Raw genomic sequence first — 20,080 nt, 5'->3', positions numbered from 1 at the left:
AGGAAGCACACAGAAAGTATCTGAGACATGGAATCAGAAGGCCCCGTATGTGGGATGGCTATACGAACGCAGCTGCCATAAAAGGTTGGACAGGCACCGCGCCTGTACAAGGCCAAGAGGAAGCACAACTCCATCAAGAGAACCGAGCTGCAGGGAATACACCAAGCGCTTTGAACCGGCACGACGTCACTCAAACTGAATGTTCCCTCATGGAAAAACCCATAGCGCATCAACATGCGAATTTATACGCGGACTACCAAGAGGCCGTCCGCGCACCCATCACGCCGCGCCCCTTATCTTGCGTGCGACACGTCTTCTGTACTGCCAGGCTGATGTGTAGCCAAGTGCTGCAGTACAAGATATGTACTGCCAAGATGCGCTAGGGGCTAGGGCGGCTTACGCAATAGCAGCGTCGAAGACCCCGTGTCACGTAGTCGCTATACAACGTAAGCCAGGGGTGCCGAAGTGGAGGCCCGCGTGGCCCCCTTGCAGAAAAGAAGAAATACCCGGCCCAAGCTTCATGAACGGTTGTGGCATTATCATTCGGCTCTGTACTCGTGCAGTTTATCTTGCGTTAATTAAAGAAATAAACAGAAATACAAATTACTGATAGAAAACTGTTGCCACTGACCTGTAACAGCCGATGACACTCTAACTAAGAGACGAGCGGGGCCAGTTGGCACATGACAACTGCGAAGACGACAAAAGTAACACAAAGACAGACAGGGAAAGTAGAAATTTCAACCGAATCATAATCAAACTTTAACCATGATAAAAGATTGAAAGTTCGACGTTCCCTATCGGTCTCTGTGTTGCTTTCGTGGTCTTCAACTCTCTAAACATGTCCTTGCGAACCAGCGGCATGGCCGAGTGGGCTAAGGCGTCCGCTCGTTGGTGGTAACCAAGGTCGTGCTGTAGACTGGGAGGTGGTGGGTTCGAATCCTACCGCCGGCTGTACTGTCTGAGGTTTTCCCTGGGTTTTCCGAAGACTTTCCAGACGAATGTCGGCACAGTTCCCCCTGAAGTCGGCCCAGGACGCATACTAATCCCCCTGTCCCCCACTCCTTCCTGCTGTCCTCTCTCCTTCTGTTCACCTCTGTACGCCGCTCATAGCCACAGTTGCTTCGCGGCGCTAACACCCAATCAAAAAAAAAATGTCCTTGCGTGGGATTTTTACTCAATTGATATTACTAGTACATTCCTACCAAGATTTCTTAGCATACTCTACATGGCCGATTTGTAATATATGTGTCTTCAACGACATGGGAAACGGACTGGTTCAGTCGCAGGCTTGGTGATCTCCCGAGTGAATTCGAGAAAATATTCTTTGAGTGCAGGAGACTTGAAACGGAGCTTTTTGGCTCGCTGTTTCCGCAGTTGTTGACAACGTTCCTGATGGCTAACAAATGGAACTGATTGACCCGCAATGCGACGCACCGATAAGAAAATGATCGACGGAATTGGTGCGGCTTCGTTTTATTCCTACACTCTAAAAACAGAGGGGGGGGGGGGGTAATGGCAGGATCGACTCGCCGTTGTTGGCCACACAGAAGTGGGCGTAGTCACGACTATAGCAAAAAAAAAGAAAAACGGAAGAAAGAAGGACGGACGGTTGGAGGATAGAGGATGAAGGGTGGAGGTGCGTAGAGGGTGCAAGAGTTCGTCGGGGAGGGCAAAGTATTAGATGGGTCGCTGAGCAAGACCTGCCTTCTGCAGAAAGAGAATAAGGTTTCTTGCTTTAGCGGAACGTTCGGCAGAAGAACCACCGGGGTAAAGGATGGCCGCTAGCGTGCCCGATGTGGAGCGAGGGAGATGGGCTTCGCGGGCAGGATGGTACGCTCAGCAGTCTCGCAGGATGTGTTCGATTGTTTCAGGTTGTTGACAGTGGCCACAGCAGGCGTCACCCCTAGAGTCGATCTTGAATAGTTGAGAGTTGGTGAATGCAGACCCAGTGCCGAGCCTATGGAGCATGGTCCACCGTCCTCTAGACGTAGTGAAGCTCCTCGGAGAGTGGCCGAGGGATCTTACACAGCGTGCGACAGCTGCTTTAACGACATTTCTTGTGGACATTGCAGCGCCTCTTTTTGGACTTACCTATTTTTATTTTCAAATATTTTGAAGTAGCCGGCTCCTGTGTTTTGTAGGAGCCACATCTCCATATTTTTCTTTCCTAACTCCAACTCCAACTCCAAACGAACACCACAACGTTGCAATTCCGCAGTCACTTTCATACGATGTTGACGCAATACAATACAATACAATACAATATAAATAAGAGGTGCCAAGTTCCCTCGTGAGTCATGACACAGCAAATAAAAAGTATTGCTGACCCTGTGACTGAGCAACGCTCAGTAACCCAAATATATACGTTAAATGTCGTCTTAGGTTCTGTCTTGTGTCATCTCCGTATATCGAAACAGGCTACCCCAAAGCTGTGGTATGCGGCCTGTGTAGTTCATCGATGGCTCAATGCGGCCCGCGGACACGAATGAGTTCGGCACCATGACGTAAGCAATCTGGATGGCACCCAGCACTTCCGGCGGGAATGCCATGGCTCTCATGGCAAGGACAGCCATACAGCCACAAAGCATTATCCGGCAGCCTGATCATGCAGACGTACAACAGGCTACGCGCACAACGCGCCAATGGTCATGTTTTGTCTCTCCAATGGGTGCCCGGTCATGTGGGCCTGACCGATAACACGCGCAGACGCGGCTGCAAGACGCGACGCCGCAGCTGCCTTACAGTTTCGGCTTGCCATCTATCAATTCGCCACCAGTGTGCTGCCCGTGCCCAAGCGTTCAGATCTGTGGGTGCCTCCTACAGCAGTCACATGCAGTCCATCGACCCCTCGGTTGCCTTCTTCATTGCGTGTCACTGCAGTCGGCACAAGGAATCACTTCTGAACCGCCTCCGTCTCAACGTTGCCTACACTCCATTGCTTCTATACAAAATGAGCCAATCCAGCTCCCCCTTGTGTTCCAGCTGTAGCGAGGTGGCCGATATTCCCCCATTATCTTCTGCACTGCCAGCAGCACCTACCCCAACGGCAAGCCCTCCGTCGCCGTCTAATGCAGCTTGGGTGCAGCACAATGTCCATGGCCACCATCCTTGGTCCAGTCTCTCGGTCTACGCAGAGGGCCGTCACTACAGCCCTGCTCCGCTTCCTGCAAGATTCGTGCCTTGCGTCCGCCCTCTGACCGGGCTTTCTTGCGCCATGTCGTGCCTGTGCAGCACTGAGCCTTTTTTCTTTCATTTTTTTCCTTTCTATCTTTCTTTTTCTTTTTATGTTTATTTTGAGTTTCTTCCTTTTCATTTCTTCTTTTGAATAGCAAGCCGGCATCAGTCTAGCTGACATTTCCTATTTTCTTTCTACTAAACATATGCCCCCTCCCCATTATCCCTGTGGACCCACCCAAGCTCCAGACAGCCACCTTGAATTGTGATAATAGCGTTGAGCTGGGCTAGTTGGTACGACATCAATAAATACAACCGCGCAGCAAAAGACACGGATGACAGAACAACACGAATCCAGGCTCGGTTCTGTTTGTATCTAAGTATACTTCTTTCTAATAAAACGGTAGTTGCTAGTCAGGACTGGTGTCGTGCTCCTCTTCCGTCGTCCGTGTCTTTTGCTGCGCTATTATATTTAGTTATCTTGAATTTTGGTCTAAGGAGTCCAATCTCACCACTTCCTTTTAGTCCCCAACCCTGGTCGTATTCTTCACTCCAATCTTCACCCCAACTTGTTAGTCCACTCGTACATCTGCGCTTGCTTACATGCATGAGGAACCGCACTGTCTGCTTTGTATTCCGGTTACACATCTTCCGCTGTGAGAACGTTGCGCATCTTTAGTGCACATTTCCAAAGCTGTTCCAAACGAGCGGCCACCTTTAATCAATTCGTCACGATGCTTTAGGACAGGGTGGTCAGATCTACTGGGTGCTCTAGCACCGCCGTACCTCAGAGAGCACAGCACCACGCTACTATGGCGCTGTGCTAAGCCTTTGATACCTATTCACACATTTGCCATTATTAAATCGCCCTCGTAATTTCGCATTCGCTTAAGACAAAATGCACCAACCAACGATGACGGTCCTTTTAACAAGTCGGGCACTCAGGTGTTTTCTAATTGTGGCGCTATTATGTGTTACTTTTAACTAATAGGGAGTTTTAGGAAGTCGTAAGCGCGCTCCGCTTCCGACTCCGTATCGCTGTCAGTCAATCCGATATCAACAACGTTGAGTTCGAGTTTGATTATAGAAAGAAAAAAAAAACGAAAGATATTGATTTCGTCACCTGACAAATTCTGCTACTCCCACAAAGGAAATGAAATGAATGAAAGGAGAAAGAAAGCTGTAAAATATCATCTGAAAGATATCAGCCACCCCGAAGGAATCAGGCTTATGTTTTCGGATACGTTATCGTGAAACATACGTTTTCCTAAAACTCCCTAATGTGTACACGTAAAGGATAAGACGTAGTATGCTCGCAAAGGCTTTCCCTCATATGCATTTGCAATAAAACGTGAGAACGGCCTGGTTGGTTTGGTTTGGTGCACGAAAAAATAAAATAGAGGTGAGAAAGGCCTAATGGTGTGTCTGCCACTCACTTGTGATTCGTTGTAGCTCTCATTTGGCGTAGTCAAGCTACCTCTAGAGGAGACAGTATTCAACAATGGCCAGGGAACAGGTACGGCTCGCCTCTTTCATCTTCTGAAGACACTAATAGAGGATGCAATACTTCGCCTGTTCGCTTCTCTCTCTCTCTCTCTCTCTCTCTTATTTTCTTTTTCTTTTTTCAGTTCCTTGTTCTCTTTGCGCAGATGAACATATGGATCCCAATTACTCGGTCATGTCCGCATATTATTAGTATATAAATCTCTTTCGGGTCACCTAATACATCTAATGAAAGCAATCTATATTCCTGCATCATTAATACAGCCGTAATCTGTTCGACGCGACTTAAAATCATGTACATAATTAACTTTCACCCATGAGTGCACCGCTATCCTTGATCCAGTCGTGAATGTGACATTCCTCTATCGGGCTATGAAGTGCAGTGGAAGGACCCGTGTCAGTGCTAAGCCGATATCTTGCGCACCGGAACGACAGTCTCAGGAGCAGATTAACAGTTACAGCAGATCACAGCACTTTCAACCCACGGTCAGGCAGGTCGCTGAACTCCCCAGCTTGGCATATTCGTTCCCATAGGGGTTCCGTTACGCACTTGCTGCGTCAACGCGCTAATCGAACGTTCCGGTGAGAAGCGAAACTAATTTAGCAGCGCTGGAACGAAAAAGTCCGTTTGTTCGCGGAAACTTTCGCCCAGTTTCATCCCAGATCCCAGCGGTGAGCGCGCTGTTCTCGCTTGTTGGCCGGTGGCGCTGCAATCGAACTCGACCCGAACGCGCTCAAACCCCGGCGCGGTCACTCGGCTCGTAGGAACGGCGTGTACTGCCGGAATGCTGATCCCTACCGTGCTAAAGGCGCTCATGCTTGTCAACCTAAGGTTGCCTCCTTCGGCGGCAACGGACGAAGAGTTGCCGGTGCCTTTTAGCGAGTCCGCTGCCATCGAAGGCTGTCAATGCTGGGCACATGGTTCCGATTGCCGCTGCTTTGGCGACACCATCACCGAGATACCACAGGACCTCGGTGATCACGTCGAAAAGCTGTGAGTAGTGCATGTGCGAGTTTATTCGAATTAACGATCGTTTCCAGTGTCTGTGTAAAAAGATGTGCTTCTTTTGTATAGTCATTTATGCGCTGTGTTCCGCATCTATATTAATTATTTTAGGTGTCAAGAACCTTACTTAAAATTTCTTTAGCTACGTTTCATTGAATATTATATTCAATAAAACGTAGATTTAACAAAAGTTTGAGTAACCTTCAAGAGTTATGTGTATATCAATGACAATATAACACGTTTTGAAATATTCGCCATTGCACAAAAGCCGTTAGGCTATCACCTCACCTAAAATTATTATACTGCTTCATCTAACCAAAAGAGAAAAAGTGAATCCCCTGTTCCGCAGTGGTATGGCTGAGCCTCCTCAGGTGTGGCTACACCACTGATGAACATGAAATGACGACGACGACATGGCTATTTTTTAGCTCAATATTTGCTATTTGGGGATGTGAACGAAATGTGATCGAAGGTGAAATCTAGGGGAGAGGGGTGCTCTGTTGCACAAATGCTTGAGACCAGACACGTACAATAGTATACCCCGAAATAGTACTTTAAATTCGCCACTAGAAATCCGAAGTCAAGACGCACAATCGAAATGCTACTATGTGAGGTGTCACATACTCAGAAAAGAATATCGGGCATAGACAGGCTTTTTTGTTCCTTCGCAAACATGCTGTCACCGCTGGAATAAAAGGTCTGAACTTTCATATTTATTTCAGACAGCGGTCCATCGCTCCTTTAAAACAGATGTTCGATGGTACACACGACCATAACACGACATGCACCATTTCTGTTACCACATATGTCACACGCCACATGCTAGTTTAAAATAGTAAAGCGCAGGGGAGAGACATAAACTAAGTGTCTACTAAACTTACAGTCGACAGTCGGGAGCAAGGACTAAAATTTAAACGTGACATATTTCCTCAGGATAAGAATTTCTGCCGTTCCAGTTCATAGAACTTCTAGACATAATGCTTTGGGTAGTTAGGGTGGAAAGAGGGTTGACTGATATGACAATTAGGCGTCTCTCACAGCAGTAGATCTAAAAAATACGTACACACACAAAAAAAAATCGTCAAGTGTTCTATGCTGTACTCCGGTATAGTGCAGTGCTATGAATTGAAAACACTATACTAAGGGACAGTAGCCTGCAGTGCTTCGGTACCAGTAACCGAAATCCTCGTGGTCTCCTACATCCCAAGAAAAAGAACGGGGAGAGGGGCGAGAGGAACGAAAGGAGCATGCCCAAGTCTTTAGTGTAACGTCACCCGTTCAACCGCTCGAAGCTACAACGTTACCCCCTTACGTAAAAATTGCCCGATTGGATTGCCACAGGAAGATCATGCTGTTTTTGTGTGTGTGTGTGTGTGTGTGTGTGTGTGTGTGTGTGTGTGTGTGTGTGTGTGTGTGTGTGTGTGTGTGTGTGTGTGTGTGTGTTCTCGTTACTGTCTTGTTCCTTTTCTGCTTTTGTTATTTAATTATCAAAAGTGCTGGCCGGTAGTTTTCGCGCAGCCAGATATCGTTTCGTCACGCTGCTACATACCGTAACGCGCAACAGCCGCAGAAGAAATAGACAGCCCTACAGCAATCATTAATGATCTTCTCCCAATTATTATTATGATAACGCAATATGCAATAATACGCAATATGATAACGCAATGATGAGAACTAAATGCAGTGATTAACGCATCCACTTGTACCATCCCCACTGTAAACCTTTCTCACGAGCTAATAACAACAAACGTGGGTTGCGTGCCTTAGACATAATAGCGGACAACTATATGAGATTTCTTGCCGTCATGTATTTCACGACTGCTATATGACGTTTCGCCATTAATGTTTCGGAGCAACATAAAACTCAAGCCCTGCGGTACAAACAGCTGAGTTCTGTAAATCATTTTGTGGAAGGAAATGACAGGGTGAATGTCGCTATTCCTACTTCGGTTCAGGGAGCAGCTATTGCAAAAAGCGGGAGTGGGTTATCACGTCTATTCTGTCGTATTTTGTGTATTTATTGAGTACTCCACTGTGTACGGCAAATAAGTCGAGCATGCACGGGGGTACCCGGGGAGTACACGGGGACACGTGCCTTCCGCTTTCGCATCGCCTCATTATTGATTTACTAATGAGATTGGGAAAGTTTCCATTAACGAATCTAAAATCAAATGGGTCAAATGTAATCTATTCCACTCAATTCAATTGACACGAGTCTCCACAGTATCTAGTATGGCAACAATGGGGATTGTTACTGGATCCCACAATATGAGGTATATATGGCGTGCCAATTATTCAAATGGAGACAGCTCGTTTTCTGGCTCAAAATTATGCAAGCACTCCTGCAATTATGGAAGTACTGCACGTAAGGTGAGTGCGCCTATACTTGTGTTGCTACATGCTGCACGCGCCACAGGGAAGGACTGCGGATAATTTGGACCACCCGGGGTTCTTTGACGTGCGCCGGAACACACGGTGCTGGAAGCAATGCTTACCCCCCCCCTTACATTTCTAACGACCTCGGTTGGGATCGAACCTGTGATCTTGAGCTCAGCAGGCCATCACACCGTGGATACATAGCGAACTTTATATTATACAGGGTGTTTATTTTTAGCCTTTACAGATTTCTTATAAAAAAGCTATGAGAGCAGCATAGATGTTTTTGCAGTTGAGTTCTACGGCCAGGCGGACATCCTCTGGTGTAACTACCAGATGACTAATTACCTGAAATTCATTAATTAACTTTAATTACGGAATTTCGGGCAAAAGCGAGATAGCAGATTGAGAGACTGTCCTCGTTGAACGCCATTCCACGTTTAAAAAATCCTGAAACACGCACGTGCGTTAAAATATCGATCCCCGAATTTTGATATGCAAATGAGCCGACGGAGGCTTACCTGGGCCGGAAAGCGGCTTATCTGGCCAGTTGAGCGGCACCTACTTCAATCATCTCCATCGCTCCAAATCACGTGGCCCTCTCATGCGAAATGAGCGCTGTGCTCCCCGCGTTCCCGGTCGCCGCGGTTTCGGTTTCGGTTCATTTGCATATCAATTCGGGGATGGATATTTTAACGCACGTGCGTGTTTCGGAATTTGTTAACAGTGAAATGGCTTGCAACTAGGATAGTCTCTCAATCTGCCATCTCACTTTTGCCCGATCCCCTAATTAAAAAGTTAATTAATGAATTTTAGGTAAATAGTCATCTTGTATTGCACACCTGGAAAATCGATATCTATGCTGCTCTCATAGTTTTTTTAAATAAAAATTCTTTATAAAAATTCTACATGTTTGTATTTGTACAAAGAGGAAAACGACCTAAAAAACGTCGACAAAGTTTGGTGCACATTTGCTTTTAGCCGTACAACGTACTATAACAGTAAAGGTAACACACGGTGACAATATTAAATAACCCGCAGGCTTTTATCTTCAGGTGTTCTATAAGCGCGATGCCCAGAATTCGATTTCGGCCACGCTCTCCTTCAACCTCTTCTTTTTAATACATTGTACATGCGCTCCAAAACGTTGCTTAGTGAATATATTTAATTTTGTAGCTTAGTAGCTGTGGCCTTTCAAGTAGCACCTTGCATTGAACCATTCTTTATTATATTCTCCAACATGTCTGTTCCGCGCGTTTTACTTTTCCTATAGATGACCATACTTTTTCTGGTAGCAGCCAGGGTTGCCAGATTTGGCTCTTAGTCAAACTTTGGCTGCTTTCAGTTTTACCTGGCGCCTTAAGAGTTGGCTATTTGGCTATATCTGGCCACCCCTCCAGGGTGCTACTCAGGAATACAGCCAAACACAAAGAAAAGAGAGATGCACTATCTCTCAAGCACGGATTCATCTTTTACTCAACCATGTTCAGCAGTGACACACCGCACCGAGAAGGAGATCGAAGGTAGGCTGCGCTTGAAGACACTGATAAGAACCCACGAAGTTCTTCGTTGGTTCTTAATCTTATCCCCTGTTTGTGTATAGTTGTGTATCCCCATAGTTTGTGTACTATATGGGAAAACAAAATTTCTTAGTTCACCTGTAAACCCTCTTAATTTCGCGACCTCAATTATGCGACCTCACGGCCACTACATTAATCGATTTTCTGACGTAGCACATTTGATCAAAGCGACATTGCACATTCTTGAGCTGTAAGCAGTTCATATGCTAACCAGTATCCTATACCACCAACTGTGATGATAAAGTTATCGATTCCAGCATAGTTTTCGAAGCGTCAAATCTTGCTAGAAATTTTCGCGTGCTCTTAATTTTCGCGAACAATAGGGATATTACAGTACTAACATTAATTTCATGCGAGCGGTGGCACCTCACACGCGCATTTCCTGTCAGCAACAACAACAACTTTATTTTGATGACAATAGTTAGATCCTGTCAAGAATTGGGTAAATATTTGCTATCCAGTGCTAAATCCAGTGCTGACAGAGGAGCTCGATCGGTATTCGGTACTGATGAATTTTGTTCTTGCGTATCATTCAGCAAAAGTTTTTACATGTCAGTACGTAAGGTTGTTGTGGAAGGGGAGGTGAGAAAACACATATTATCAAATGTTGGCTACCTTCCTGGCTAGTAGTGGCTACAGAGAGCCTTGCTTAGTTGGCTACTTTGGTTAAGGTTGCCTACGTGTAGCTTTTGCTCTCTGGCAACGCTGTCTCTAGCACACACTTCGGCCCGCACGAATTACACTCTCTATACTTCAGTTGCAGTTGGAGGACTCGCCCTCACAAAGTAATATGCCACACCACAACGGTTCCGCTAAGGACATCCTTTTTATTGATTCCCACAGGAACATGTGTGGCCGTCGATAAAGTTTACGTGATTTCATGGAGCAAATCGTAAGTCTCCGTGTTCAATTTCTTGGCGAAAATGTAGCGAAGGTCCTAGGATGTACTCCAAGCCACCGATCGAAACAATATTCTTCATTTTGTGACCTGTCACTTCCTGTTACGTAGCTCTTCAATTCCTTCTCTCGGAAAACAATGAAAGAAAAATTTGACATATGGGCTTGGTATGGTTTGAAACAGAAGAAAAAAATTGAGAGGTTGGCTCAACTCTACGTTTGGGCCGGTTGCTCCAGCACGCTTAGGGTGGCGAGGAGTCGTAGCAGATTTCTGGGAGAGTCCTAAGGAAGAAAATCACAAAGTGGAGCACAAATTTGCCCCTATAGACGGCTGGCCAGTATAACTGGGTGCTTTCTTGATGTCAAGTGGTCCGTCGACGTGTCTCTCCAATGCACTCTGTAGCACTTCACGACTTGATGTGAATTGCTCGCAGTTGAGCCAGGGTCGGATCCGGACCCTCACTTTGGGGGGGGGGGGGTCTTTTTTGAAGCGCGTAGTGGTGGGGGTACCCAATGTTAAAACTAATGTTTGATTTATTTATTAATTTATTTTTGAAGGGGGAGATCACCCAACTGCTCCCTACCCCTGGATCCGCCACAGAGTTTAGCAGTATGCGCTTGGTGTCCTCTGGCAGTCTACACAAGCTCTACATATAGGCTGCAGTCCGGTGAGGAGGCTATCCCGATAAGAACGCGTGACTATAAGGGGAACGTTCAGCAAGAACAGGTGAAGTATCAATTCCGGTGGTCTGGGCATCTGTTGTGAGGTGAGGATCTATCCCGCGGAGGCAGTGGCGTCGGTTCTTTCAATTTCAACCAATCACTTTTTATTAAGGCTGAGGCTTTGTATGTATTTGTCCTTTCTATGTTGTTCCAGCCTCAGAACATCAGTTCTCTCATGCACTTTTTATTAGATTGTTTCGCAGAAGAACACTGTGCCAGAAGCAGGTTGTTTCTCTAGTACACGGAAAGTTCGCCGCAGACCCTTTCCTCTGAAACATCCCCCTTTAAAAATCTGCACTATGCGTTTTAGAACCAGTTCCACCGGTTAAGCAAAACCATCGTAGCAAATAGTGTTAATGTATTTGTTATGTTGGGACAGTACGTACAAAAATAGCATCCTGCAAGAAGGCGCATATGAAAGGTGTCGCGTTAACTGGATTTTTCAAAATAGTAATTATTTTTTTATCACAATAATTTGCGATATAATTGGTTAAGCGGGCCACCTTACTGGTTTCTCGAGTAGCCACAAAAATGGTCTCTAGATCCGCAGTTCTTCCAGGGCCCAATTCCTCGCCCTGCCTCGATCATTTTCCTGAAACGGCAACGGCATCAATGCACCAAAGCGAACGGACGTTGTCATTTCGTAATGAAGACGTTCATTCGTGAAAATTAATGAGGGCAACGCTCCAGGAAGTGTCTAGTGCGGCCATAAGGCGGACACTTATCGCCAATTATTGTAATAAAAAAGTAATATCCTATATTTTTTTTAAATCCTGACCCCAGTTAGTGCACGGACACCCTGCGTAAGTTAAAACCTTGCTTTGGGCGTGTTGGTATATGTCAGAATTCATTGGAAGCGCGATCAGATACGAACGAACACAGAAGAGACGAGACACACAAAGCGCTACCGACACACAGTAGCGCTATGTGTGTCTCGTCTCTTTTGTGTTAGTCCGTATCTGTTTGGGCTTCCAATGAATTCTTACACTATGCAAGGCCCGCAAACAAGTGCCAATTTTCGCTGCTCTGTGCTCACAAGATAAAGCTGTTCATCTGTAAGAGTTGTACATTTTAGAAACCCCGCGAATATTGTGCATTTCCAACTCAGTGCAATAGCCACCCGACAGAGACTCGGGGAAGGCACGTTGGACGGGGGACACTTGACACCTCAGGGGGTCTTCGCTACCAGATGCTCGCTGGCAATAAATCAGTAGAGTGGGCCAAGGAAGATGAACTGTCCAAAGTTGCATGGTGCACGGATTGACAGCTTGGTCCGTTACCCATAAATACCGAGTAGTGGGCGGACAATTAGGAGGTGCCTGGTTCGTTCTAAATTCAAACTATCCAACCATGAGTTGGAGACGTTTGAACCGGGCTTCTGGGATTGGTGTTTGCTGGCGGGGGGTTGTGTCTCAAATGTCACCCTTTTAAGCGGAGGACACACGAAAATTCGTGTGTGGAAGCCGCAAGGATTGGATGAAGACGATGCGAAAGCCCCGTGACTTCAGTCGCTGTAATATTGCCTTGTATATAGTTATGTAAATAACTATGTAAATAAAGCCCAGTTATTGTTCGAGAATACCGCCTGTCGGACGTCTCTTGGGAATATCTTCGATCTGTGAGCTACATCAACGGACCATCTTCCAGCAACAACGGAAGAAACTTTACTTCATCCAATCCACGTTTGCAGAATCGCGCGCACTATCCCACAAATTACTTACATACTTACATACATACATTACATACTTTCTGGAATAAAATGATCACGAATCGTTCTGATTACACATTGTTCGTCAAACAAATATCGACGTCAAACGCAACAGACACCGTTCCTGTTACACTTCCGAACTTATTATCAAGCGCACGTTAAAGTGCAGCTTGCTACGCTGCATGTGTACTTGGGCTGCTGAAGTGGGTTTAAAGCAAGCGCTTGTTTCAATCACTGCTATGCACCGAACAACGTCGTTGATCATGTCTTAACAGGATATCGTAGTGCGCTTATTGGATCCGACCGCCAATAAGACAGTTCATAAACAGTGAATAAATAGTAACTCGACGTTTATTACCTAATTCCGCGATAGTACTCAAGGTAGAATTACCTACTATATTTTTCCTCTTCTTAGTTGGATAATAAATTATACCGTTAGCGCACCTGACGACTTCCTTCATAAGGTTAGTCCGGGAGGGTTGATATCCCATCTCTCTCTCTCAACATCTACCATATCGATTACGCTTTCATCGTTTCCACGCAGGGTTTTCCATGTCCCCACTGCACAACGACGACGGCTGCCTCCTGATGTTCAGCTCATATCACCTCCCCACAACACACATCCTACAATCAACCTCAAGTGCCCTTTAACTGTAACAAGCATGAATCAGTTGCGCACTATATTCCGAGACAACATAAGAGCTATACAGTCGCAAGGGTATATCTCCGCCAGCCGATAACGCAGCCGGCACAGTGATAGAGAGAGTGGGCCACAAGAGAAGATGGCAGACGGGGATGCCGATTCATATGTTCTGTTAACGCGAATATTTTACGTGTTTGCTTTAAAAGTATGCAGATATGTTCTCCACGTACATCGTCTCCCACATATGTTTTCGCAACATGATCAGTGTACAAGCAGAGCTCGAAGCATGCGGGCGCACTATACGTTGCGACTCGGAGTAGTCATGAGCCCGCCTAAGTTAATCATAGACGTGAAGACGAGAAAACTGGCTTGTTGGTGATTATCTACGACAGCAGCACCCGATATAGGACAGGGACAGTAAGAAACAAGGACAAGGGCGCACCAGCAATGGGCAGTCATAGACGTCTTTACATTTGTGGGCGGAGTAGGCTTGTAGGAGTTGACTTGTCCCAAAGCATAATTTCATTTAGAGAAATATTGAAAGTGCCAGACGGTTTTCCTGCTCTTCGATATTGCTTCGGTGGGGAGAGATCCTACCCTCTGAAGCGCGCGCGCACGCACACACACACGTGCACACGCACGCACACGCGCGCGCACACACACACACACGCACACACACTGCCGAACGCTGCCAACTACAGCTTATGCTTATATAGTAGAATGCCTACTAGAATAATGAAAACATAAATTGGTAATTTGCTCTTCCGCAGCTCGCGAGACCAGCTGTCCCGAAGAATCATGTCGGTGATGCACTTCACAATTACTGAGTTCTGTTTCTGGCAAGCAACGTTGCTGTTATCGTTCGTCTACACTGTACTGCACAGACAGCGACCGCTGTACATGACGGAACGCCACGTTCATTACAAGTAATGCATTTCGAAATATGCAAGGGAAAACGACACGTGATGTTGCTTGGCTGTGTGGAAATTCTCTGAGACACGCCACATTCGTTAACCATTGTGATTATTAACAAAGAGCTCGGCATACAAAAATATAAATAGAAAGTTTTAGTAGATCGTACGATATCGCCTTTGCGTATACGTAAGGGATAGCGTTGGTGGTTCAGCGTACTGCGCGAAGCTCTCTGTCTATTATGGGCGTGCGCAGAACCATCAACGCTATCCCTTACGTACGCAAAGGCGATAGCGTACGATCTACTAAAACTCTATAATAAAACAATTTTTCCACGCGAAACGTTTTTAGCGGGGATCTATCGATTCAGATCGCCACTACTGTCTGTTTTAAAACCATAGCAAGCCCCAGCGAATCCAGGTGATTGCACAATTTACCTTCAGTGTTCTTCAGACATGTGAAATGTGGAATGTGCTCATAGTCTGTACGTCGAAGTGCAACGCAAACACAACAAACTTGTAATGTATGCAAATCGAGCGTGCCCACACAGTGCAAGTATACAGGAAGAAGATAGAGTGGAAACGGGATCCTTCTTTCATCCCGAAAAGTTCTTACTTTGATCTCAAGTCGCATATGCATCACACAACCTACTCGAAGTGATGGTCTATGCCGTGTAGCATAGCCCAAACGTCAATATTAATAGTAAAGCTTCTTCCGCATTGATGAGCATTATCGCGGACAGCCCAGGTGGATGATTCACGTGGGAATCGCACTTTTGCTCCATGTTTGCAGTTGGGTTGAAGCAGAAAGGTTTTTCGCCTGCTCGATATATACGTTGAGAAGGTACCCAGCTAGTACGAGTACGCTTTGTAGTCTCAGGTTGCGCTTGCGTCACCTCGTCAACTTTATTTTGATAGCAACGCGAAATAATACGAGGCTGTATTCGTGTTCCATGAAGGAGACTGAGAGACGCGGACACAGAAAGACGATACACGCAAGTCTTTCTGCGTCCGTGTCCCTCGGTCTCCTTCACGGATCGACACTGCACCCTATCCCTTGTCTCGTTTGTACTTGTGTTTACACATTTTTTGTGCTTCACTGTTACGGCTTGCAGGCATCTCACTGATCTGGCCCACACGCATCCCTACACAAATAGGATTTCATGTGTAATCGTACAACGTTCCTCAATCAGTCTCAATGGTTTTCCAGGTGACGCCAAATTAGCGAGAGAAAAAATGGAGGATGGGGAACATGGAGGGTTTCATAATACCCGTGATAATACCAAGGCTGTCATACAAGCGGTCGTCAATTATCATTCAGACCAATGGCCATTGAACATGTGCTTGGCGCCACCAAGCGTCTAATGTGTCAACTTCTCAAAGCGCATTGGATACGATGCTCTTTGAGAAGATGACACGTTAGGTTTTATACTACGGTTGATGTACGCCCGCCCCAAGCCAGAATGATGCCCCGTGGCAGACAAAACTGAGAGAGGGGAAACAATGTTGATTACAAAAGTGTTTTCCTACGTTCTTCTATGAGATGAGTGGGATCCACGACATTATACTATACTCGTAACAGCAAACGTTGCTCAGTGTATGTTGGTGCCCTGGTAGTAGCAGGCTATACATAACAAATAGGGCTCAAGTGAATGAAGGTATGTATACGTAAGTCGAACCAGAATGGCTTAGGTAGTTAAACAAATAAGCACCTATACTACCGTAATCTACTTGTATCACGGATCTACTAGAGTGGCTGCGCTCCTACCTCACGAATAGGAAACAGTTTGTGCAAGTCAATGGCTACAGTTCTACACTCGAGATGGTTACATCTGGTGTGCCTCAGGGCTCTTAGGACCCCTTTTTATCATTTATCAATGATATCTGTAAAGACCTTCCTGTTCGATGTCGGTCGTTTGCAGATCACTGCATGTTGTATCCAAAATTCATATGATAAAAAAAAATTGAATCAGTCTCTTCAGCGCCTATAGTCATTTGGTGCGAATCGTGGCAAATGGAGCTAAACGTCTAGAAATATAGGCGTGTATGCATATAACAAGAAGGAAAACAATACTAATCTACAATTATCGAAGAGGCCACGACCTATCTACAGTGAATTCGTTTAAGTACCTTGGTGTCATTATTTCTAATGATTTACGATGGAACCAGCATATTGACCATGTTACGCGTGTTGCCTTTGGGAAGTTATGTTTCTATAAAGCAAAATTTAAAGCATGCCTCGATGACTACGAAACTTCAAGCCTATAAATCATGTGTGCTGTCCATGCTGGAGTACGCTGACGTTGTATGGGATCCCTTCACGGTTGAGAATATTAAGAAAATGGAGGCTGTCCAGACCCGTGCACTACGTTTCATTTTAATCGGTACGGGCCGAGCACACAGTACCGATTTGTATGCATACGCGGAATTTCTACAAACACGACGGAGAGTGCATCGTTTGAGGTTATTGTACACGTACGTAAGTAATTGTGTTAGGAGCAATCATAGTTTCTATGTCCAGCCTTTTTTACGGCGAAATCTGCGCTTTAACAATTCAAAACAATTGAAGCAGTTTAGCGCTCGCACAGACGCATTCAAGTAGCCCTACTCTTTCTTTCCGCACAGCCCGACGAAGTCGTTGCCGCGGCCTCTGCTAATGCATTCTCGAAACAACTATTATGCAAAAAGCGCTGATAGTATCACTTGTGTTGATGTTGATGAAACTGGTGTTGTTGATGTGATATCCTTGACGTACCATGCAAACATTGTTTACCAGTGTATATAAGTATGTATATATGGATTTTTTTTTTTTATGGATTCACTGCTCTGTGCGAGACCCACTCCTACTTGGCCACCAACTGGAGGCTGTAGTATTGAGAAATAATAATAACAACAACATATTCGGGATTTGCGCATCACCCGATTAATTACCTAAGCCATTCTGGTTCAACTTACGTATTTTCGTTCACTTGAGATATTTAGCGGGAGAAAGGGACAGGAACTGCTCGAAGCCTATCTGATCACGAAACTGGGATAATAGCTGTGTGAGTCAGTCCTCGATCGCTTTAACCACGCAGGAGATAGCGTTCCTCGACATGAACCTTGAACTACGTCTCCGAGTATTCTCAACAAGTTTTCGGGTATAGAGGGCTCTGTTATCGCCCTTGACTTGTTTTCTATCAATAAATCCTAGTTGCTAGTGGAGCCCTGTGTGTCTTCCTCGTGTTCTTCTTGTCCGTGTTGTTTTGCTCCATCATACGTCAAGATGCAAGTGTACCAGCGAGCCCAAATATCCACTTTAATTCATGCATTACCCTCGTTGCGCCTCGGGAGACGCAAGGCCACGAACTATCCCGAATCGCAGCGGTATATTCTACACCCGACCAGTCCTAAAACAATACACAAGCTAAGGCATAATTATTGCACACGCGTACGATTTTTTACCTTGAGTCGGCTCGCTGTCTTCTTCCTTGTAGGCACTTGGGTAGTTCCCGTTGGGCTCCTGCAGATCATCCATGCTGGTGTTTTTTGAACATCCCATTTTCGCGAAAAGACCAAAGGGAAATAGGGCTAGGAATGCGGCGATGCCAATGCCTCCTTGCGTCGTCCTTCGAGCCAAAGTTCGCGGGCGCGCGCGAGGTAACAACAGTGCGCGAGATAACGATTACGCGTTGTGCAGAAGCAGACATTCATTCCCGGCACAACCTGTATGCGACGTAACCTATTACCCGGGCTGGTGGGGTACAAAAAGAACAATTGATATGCATACGCCGGCCTCCGCAGACGTCAAAACGCTCCGCGACCAATATCAAGCAGTTTAAAGGAGCAATGAGGAGACATTTAACATGTCTCAAAACCCAGTTTCATTCGTCGAGCTGTACATCAAGAGCCACCATGCAAAATATTTTCGCGCTGCGGTGTATGGACGACTTGCACCCCTACGTCATCGATTACGTTTCGCCGCCGCGCAAAGCATGCTGCTGGGCTCCTATCAACCTTATCAGCATTTTCGGCCTATCAGCCACGCGTTTTTTCCCGCTTCTTGACGACCACATCAAGATATAACCTCGAACCAGTCTTCTCGTGACGTCACAAGTTTATAAACAGAAGGTCGTCTATTAGTTATAATACACAGCAGAGCGAAAATGTTACCGACACGATCCTCGTGTGACGTAGGGAAGACTCCGGGCCTTTTTTCTTTTTCGTTCTCCTCAGCTCACGTGCCCACGACCTACTCTATACTAGAGACGGACAAAGGCCAATTGTCTATGGGAGAGCCGGGTCATGGGTTAGTTACGCTAGTGGCCGCTGCAAGCGCCACATAGCATTATTGGGGAGAGGAAAGACATGTGCACTACTATCAGGCGCCCACAGCTCCCCATAGAGCCCATAGTTTGAGATAATTCAGGCAACACTGGACATACGACCAATGAAAATGCGTCGTGATGCCTAGCAGCCAACCAGTCAGCAACCTCTCAGTTTGGCTCGGCTTTCGGCCGGCCCTGGCTGCCATTGACTTCTGCTGGTTTTCATACCTGGCGCCCGTTATTACAAAATAACTAAGACATTTTTGATAGGCGAAATACATATTTATTGATGCAACGTATAAACTCAAATGCTTGACTCATATATTCACCGTGCGTACAGGACGTTTCGTTCCTTGAATAGACAGCAACCAAACCAAGTTCGAACTTGCAAAGCACACATACAGTCTACTTCTGGAGGCGAGCGAAGTCCACGAGTGCGTGCGTTTCACAGATGAGCATCTTCTTCTCATTCTGGCGATGCACCGTAGGTCACACAGTCACGGGAAATACTTTTGTCGTTACGAACACTCTCTTAGTCACTGTATTTGAAAATGCGACAGCGCTCGAAAGTGTTCCTCAGGCGTCATCTCACCAAGCATTCCAGTTCCGACCCGGCAAGAATGTCCGTAGGTTGACACTTTATCGGAGATCAGTACATGGCCAGAGTCACTATAGCTCACGAACAAACCCGCGCGTACACTTCCTCTTTGGTCGTTGTGGTCAACCGACATCGGCGAGCCGCGGAGACGTAGCGACCTTGCTTGGAGCTGCCCGCCTGGCCGACTGCCCGCGAAAAGTGAGCTGTCAGATATTTCGAAACTTTATCAACCAATCCCGGAGCGCGCATCCTCCTTTGGCCAATGGGCATCCGTCATGATGCCTGACGATGTAATACCACGTGACTGTGACGTGATTTTATTTTTCTACTGCCGCAAATGCGGGGAGCTGTGGAGGCCTGCTACTATCATCATTGCCACCGACGTTCGTCTGCTACACAGGCTGTTGCTAAGCACGCGCTACCCTCTTCGGTACCTTTGTCGTTGTCAACACAGCCCACCATACCTTGCCGCGTTGCCGCGGTTTCGGCAAATCACGTGCTAAAGAATAGTGCAAGCTAGAGCCAAATCCCATAGCGAAGCGGCGATTGCCCGAACTATTACCCCGGTGCGCTGGAAACTTTGCGGATGTCCAAGTCTTTAGTATGGTAGTAGGTCGTGCACGTGCCGCTTATACATGCTTGAGCTGTGCC

At 46.2% G+C, this 20,080-nt stretch overlaps 1 protein-coding gene across 1 annotated transcript in view; it reads left to right on the top strand.

Annotated features, from left to right (window-relative positions):
• The first annotated feature begins 5,464 nt into the window (after positions 1-5,464).
• Positions 5,465-20,080, top strand: part of LOC135398288 (lutropin-choriogonadotropic hormone receptor-like) — an 87,233-nt gene continuing 72,617 nt past the window's right edge. Inside the window, exon 1 of the mRNA XM_064629710.1 lies at positions 5,465-5,674. Within this exon, the coding sequence (XP_064485780.1) occupies positions 5,466-5,674 (209 nt within the window). The 5' untranslated portion in view covers position 5,465. The remainder of the gene's footprint in view (positions 5,675-20,080) is intronic.

This window comes from Ornithodoros turicata, chromosome 1 (assembly GCF_037126465.1).
Source record: "Ornithodoros turicata isolate Travis chromosome 1, ASM3712646v1, whole genome shotgun sequence".
Lineage (NCBI taxonomy): Eukaryota > Metazoa > Arthropoda > Arachnida > Ixodida > Argasidae > Ornithodoros > Ornithodoros turicata.
The sequence above is the reverse complement of the archived record's forward strand: the minus strand, read 5'-3'. Positions and strand labels throughout refer to the sequence as shown.